Source organism: Alosa pseudoharengus, unplaced genomic scaffold (assembly GCF_046254945.1).
Source record: "Alosa pseudoharengus isolate Yale_2024_CS ecotype anadromous, Long Island Sound unplaced genomic scaffold, YU_APseudo_1.1 YU_APseudo_1.1_scf_19, whole genome shotgun sequence".
NCBI lineage: Eukaryota > Metazoa > Chordata > Actinopteri > Clupeiformes > Clupeidae > Alosa > Alosa pseudoharengus.
In genome coordinates, this window is record NW_027468657.1 from 23,084,967 (window position 1) to 23,090,899 (window position 5,933).

Here is a 5,933-nt window from a genome sequence, read left to right on the forward strand (position 1 = left end):
GTAGGGGAAACTTTTTCATGTCACGCTTCAAAGACCCTTCCCGTTTCTTTTTTTTTTTTTCGTGGTCACACTCCATGGCACCCATGATAATTAGACTCAGAGGAATAACACTGGTTGTCCCTGCAGAATGACACATTTAATATTTACATTGACCTATCAGGTCAATTGTCCCAACTACCCCCCCGCCCCCACACACACACACACACACACACACACACACACACACACATACACTACCATCCCCCTGTTCCACAGTCAGGTCCTTTCAGTCTGTCACAAGTCTATCACCTTTCTAATTATAACCCCCTGCTACAGCCCTCCAAGAATGGAAGTTTGGGCAGATCCATTTGAGGACTAAAATTAGCCCCTCAGATGAGCAGGGTAGAGCCTATACCGTGTCAGTCTGCCACACGTTGCTTTACCCTCCATCCATTTATCCCAGTGGAAAACTTCCCAGCAGCGAAAGAAAGAACACTATTGCTTTTTTGTGGGGGGTAATTGAGCCACAATGGATTTGCAGCTGAACGGAAGATGGATGAGTTAATGTAGCTGCAAGCGTCTGAAGGGATAGTCTAAAAGCAAAGTAAGTGGATTTTACCTCAAAGTGTTTTGTTTGTTTGTGTGACTCTGACGGGCCATTTGGGAGTGCGTCTGGTGTTGCTTACTGTGGTTTCTGTCTGGCACAAATCTCCACCACAAACCTCATAGTTGAAGGTCATATGAAAAAGTCATATTTGAGAACAAAAGTATAATTCAATTCTGTTAAGTACTTTAATCTTGTGGTTTGTAGTTTGTAAAAAGTAGTTTGTTTACTGAGATTAGGATTATGCAAATGTAAATTTGGTCTTTGTTTGAATAGTTCTCACACATATAGTTCACACGATGGAATCTAAATGCTCTTTAATTCCAGATGGATGTGTGAGTTTCTTTCGTTGTCTACACACTATGGTTCTTGAGAGTGCCGTCACCATGAGTTTGATGGACATCTCCAAGATCTTCTCTCTGCTCCAGCCCAAAGAGGACGAGGAGGATGAGAGCAATATGCTCACGCAGGCCGTCACCGGCGATGATGACCGTCTGCTGGCCGAGCTGCTCGGCGAGGAGCGTTTCCGCCGTTGCATCAACAGCCGCAGCGGCTGGGGCATCCCGGGCACGCCGCTCCGTACGGCCGCCGCGCTGGGTCACCTGCGCTGCCTGGAGGTGCTGCTGACCCACGGTGCAGAGGTGGACAGCCTGGACGTCAAGGCCCAGACGCCGCTCTTCACAGCGGTCAGCGGCAAACACCTGGACTGTGTAACGGCCTTACTCAAGGCCGGCGCCGACCCCAACGGCAGCCAGTACAACAACTGCTCGCCGGTGCTGACCGCCGCGCGGGAGGGCGACGTGGACATCCTGCGTGAGCTGCTGGACGCAGGGGCGGAGGTGGACGTGCGGCCCAAAGTGCCCGACTGGGCGTCCAACGCCACGGCGTGCCGCGGGCCACTCTACATCTCGGCCGTCTACGGCCACCTGGACTGCTTCAAGCTGCTGCTGCTGCACGGCGCCAACCCGGACTTCAACTGCACGGAGGCCAAGATGCTGGCCCGCATCAAGCAGCCCAAGACCGTGCTGGAGATGTGCCTGCGCTACGGCTGCGGGGTGGAGTACGTGCAGCTGCTCATCGAGTTCGGAGCCAACGTCTACCTGCCCACGCTCATCATCGACAAGACCACCAAGCAGAACGAGGCCGTGGGGATCCTGCTCGCTGCCAGAGGTGAGGAGCCACTCACCTGTCAAATTACAAAAGCACTCACTAATCACAAAGAAGTGAATTATGGGTAACTCCCAGAGCCTCTGGGAAACCTGTCAATGGGTGTGACAGGGCCTTAAAAACAAAGTTGCCATTCTGGTCAGATACTTGTTACCCATACAGATTACTGACGTAAGATACACAGTGATATAGTATTGAATGTTCAATTCAGTTTTCCACGGAACTACTAAATCATACAGAATATATACCTGGGCCTGATCTGATTAGATCCTGGTATAGTTGAAGGAAGTCCCCAATTGAGGGAGTACCTGAACTAAAACCCAAAAGGAAAAGTTCACTGCATAATGTTAAGTTATGTTAAGTTATGGCCATCTTTAGGATGAAGTCAAACTGAATTTAGCAAGTTTGACGATTCAAAGTTGTTCTTAAAGTTGTCTTGGCCCAATGTATGTTTTGTCGGTTTAGTGTAGGGAGTCTTGGCACATCAAATATAGGCCTACATATATTACATAAATAAGTTTAGTTAAGGGTTTCAGCACACCTATTGCTCTTCGATTCATGCTGAGGGATAATATACCTTTTGTTTTATCTTCTTACAGTTTGTCCTTGCACCTTGATGTCACAGTCTCGCCTTGCTGTTCGAAACTACCTCCCAAAAGCAAATAAAATGAGTGCCATTGATCAACTGGATATCCCCCCGATTCTACGGAACTATTTGAAGCATGTCACTTGAGATGATCTCACTAGGTCTGAAAGGGCAAAGATGAATGGAGAATCACAGGGTCGCTCTGCGGATATATGTTTGATGTCTAATTGTGAGTTTTTGTATGGGATAAGACAGGACTGATGAACAAAGCTGTTTTTTTTTTGTTTTTTTTGGGGGGGGAGAAATGATCACACCACAGCCTTAAATTAACAAAGAAGAAGCAAAAACAATGACAATGGATCATCAGATTATATCAGATTATTTGTGGGAGTTTCATTTTCTGAGAGTATTTATGAAGATGATAATGTATTTAATTTTATCCTTGTTTTCAGTTTTCAAAGAATGTTAAGAAAGCATTTCATTTACTTTGGCACGACCTGTAACAATGTTTTTTATACAAGTAAACAACAAGCATGTTGTACTTGCCTCATCTTGAATTCTGGTTATCCTTAGTCTATCGCCCTCTGGTGGAAAGGAGTATTTTTGCAAATTAAAAAAGGGAAGCAGAATCTACTATCACCACTGAGTGGCGCTGTGCACTAAGTGAAGAATTACATACTGTGGACCTACACCTGCTGTTACCAAATTAAAATCTACATGCATAAAAATTCAGTAAATGACAGAAGGCATTGAAAAGAAAACAGTGACCTTTGACTTGAAAATTATTATAACAAGATAGCTGTTATGATTTTAATTAATATTGAGAAATTAGGTTGTGTTTCTATAACTGTGTGTGTGTGTGTGTGTGTGTGTGTGTGTGTGTGTGTGTGTGTGTGTGTGTGTCTTTGTTCATGAAAGAGTAAGTGAATAAGAGAGAGAAAGAGAGAGAGAGAGAGAGAGAGAGAGAGAGAGAGAGAGAGAGAGAGAGAGAGAGAGCAAGACTTATCGAGAGAGGACTTAAGTGGTCCATGACCAGTAGAGGGCTTTGAGGATTACTCCTAACAGGAGCCATTTGTCACATGACCGCCAGCATACAACTGTAGGAGGGGGATCTACGCTCGAGTCTCAGCACTCAATCTGGCAACCCCCAACACCGACCCCACTTCCCAACACAAACATTTACAGTACATGTGGGGGATTACCCAAAAACACTGGCAAAGTAATAGGTAGTAAAGCAATCATACTGTCACCAAACGCTCACTAATTGCCTAATTGAACACGTCTGTTGGGGTCAAAGGTGAACGCTGTCAGGTCTAAGCTGACGGCGACAACGGTAGGCGGTATTTCAAAGCACCGAAGCTCAGAAGCTATGTAGGTCGCTCTTTGAACGTGTGAGTGACACTCCGCTGTAATGACACTTTTCTCCTCCTCTGCCTTTCTCTCTCTCTCTCTCTCTCTCTCTCTCTCTCTCTCTCGCTCTCTCTCTCTCTCTCTCCGTGTTTGAGACTCTCGTTTCCCTTTTTGGACGGGAATAGGAGTGATGAGTTGAGGCTACATGAAGGATTTTCAAAGGCAAACGAAATCCAGCTGTGGGAATATACATTTTTCACGCGGTCCCTTTGCCTCCTCTCCTCCCTCCTAGCTCGGAGCTGGGTGCCCAGGGAAGCGTGTCTTTTTACAAAAAGGAGCAATTTATGAAATGGAACAGCTGAAAGCTCGAATAATTTTCAGTTACATAAAACTCTCCTTTGATTATTTGTGTCTCACCAGATTTTCTGCTCCCCATCTGAAGACACCTTTGAAACAGTTTATTTTTTATATTTTATATTATCGCTGCCACTGGTGGATTGTCCTACTCTTAAGAACAACAACAAGAGAAGCTGTTGGCCTTAAAGGCCTGGGCCTCTGAAATGCAGTAATTACATAATGCCTTGGCTCAGCAAATTTGATTTAAAATGGTGACTGCCTTTAAAGAGGACAGGTAAATGACATAGTAAGTGGATTAAATGATAATTTGCTTAAGCTTTGAATTCCGCGGTGAGGTAACCGAGAGCTCACCGAGAACTTTTTGATCTCATGTTGAACACACCAATGAAGAAGAGGTGAAGAGAGGAGATATGTGCAGAGAGGAGATGGGAAGAGATGGTGGGGAACGGGAAAGAAAAGGTAGAGAGGAGGACACGAGAGAGAGACAGGAGGACACGAGAGAGAGACAGGAGGACACGAGAGAGAGACAGGAGGACACGACACGAGAGAGAGACAGGAGGACACGAGAGAGAGACAGGAGGACACGAGAGAGAGAGAGAGAAAGAGTGAGAGAATAACTTCCACTGCGTCTTCACTTCACGTACAGTCACATTCAACAGGGTCAACAAACTCTGGGAGTTTAAGATCATCTCTATTATCGTCTTCCATTATTGTTGTGTGGTTTTAAGTGTGAACAAAAATGTGTGTGTGTGTGTGTGTGTGTGTGTGTGTGTGTGTGTGTGTGTGTGTGTGTGTGTGTGTGACAGGTGGCCATCATTTCAGATAAAAAAAGAATGGCCTCCTCCTCCTCCACAATTCTGCCAAGACATACATGCAGGGTCAGTGACACAAACACAAACACACACACACACACACACACACACACACACACACACACACACACACACACACACACACACACACACACTCTTCCACAAATGGGTTAAGACTTCAGACTTGAGCCTCAATGTGAACCTCAATGCACCATGCTTTTAGTCTATAAAACACGTGTTAAATGTTTAAACAGTAGATATTTTTTGTTAAAAATAGACTGTTTCTCAGGCACTTGCGATCTTGAACTGTCCCCTGGGCACTGAGAGTGGACCCACAGGCAGAGTGAGAATAGGGTGACACACACACACACACACACACACTTAAACAGAGAGACACAGGTAGACACACACACACACACACACACACACACACACACACACACTTAAACAGAGAGACACAGGTAGACACACACACACACACACACACACACACACACACACACACACACACACACACACACACACACACACACACACGAGGGAGCAAGCACAGTGACACAGGATAGGGGTTGTGCGTTAAATTGATAGGCATAATAACCAAAAGGCAGACGCCCACTGCAACAATAAACAACAATTTAAGGGGCAGGAGCGCATGAGCTTGCTTCTTGCCACCCCCTCAAGCTGACAAGCCCCTCTCTCTTTCTCTCTCTCTCTCTCCCTCCCTTTTACTTCATCTGTCTATCTTATTCTCTTTCTCTCTCTTCACCATCATCTACCCACTTACAGTATTATTGTTATGTTGTTTTGTTGTTATGCTGTTTGTGATCTGCCTCTTGATCTGGCACTCTTCATGCCTTTCCCACACTTTTCTTTTATTCTCTCATTTTATGCCTCTTCCTTTCTTGCTGTCTTTGTCTCACTCTCCCATTCACCTTTTCAGGTTTTCTCTTTCAGCCTGCTGTCATTGTGCCATTTATTTTCCACTTCTTTTCTTTCCTCTTACATCTACTCTCTCCTGAGGTATCGCCCTGTTCTCTCTAAGCCAATTAATCATACACAAGCCAGTATGTATCTGGGC

The 5,933-nt window shown here is 45.3% G+C and overlaps 1 protein-coding gene across 1 annotated transcript; it reads left to right on the forward strand.

Moving 5' to 3' along the window:
- The first annotated feature begins 448 nt into the window (after positions 1-448).
- Positions 449-2,935, forward strand: asb12b (ankyrin repeat and SOCS box-containing 12b). Its single transcript, XM_076292926.1, has 3 exons — positions 449-583; positions 911-1,753; positions 2,350-2,935. Exons 2-3 carry the CDS (start codon positions 946-948, stop codon positions 2,481-2,483), a joined length of 942 nt encoding a protein of 313 aa, XP_076149041.1. The 5' UTR covers positions 449-583; positions 911-945; the 3' UTR covers positions 2,484-2,935.
- The last annotated feature ends 2,998 nt before the right edge of the window (positions 2,936-5,933 follow it).

What these genes read in the sequence shown, in the direction of transcription:
- asb12b (XM_076292926.1), top strand. Translation starts at nt 946, where the DNA reads ATGGTTCTTGAGAGTGCCGTCACCATGAGTTTGATGGACATCTCCAAG. An exon ending in GATCCTGCTCGCTGCCAGAG is followed by an intron (nt 1,754 to 2,349) that starts GTGAGGAGCCAC and finishes ATCTTCTTACAG; the next exon opens with TTTGTCCTTGCACCTTGATG.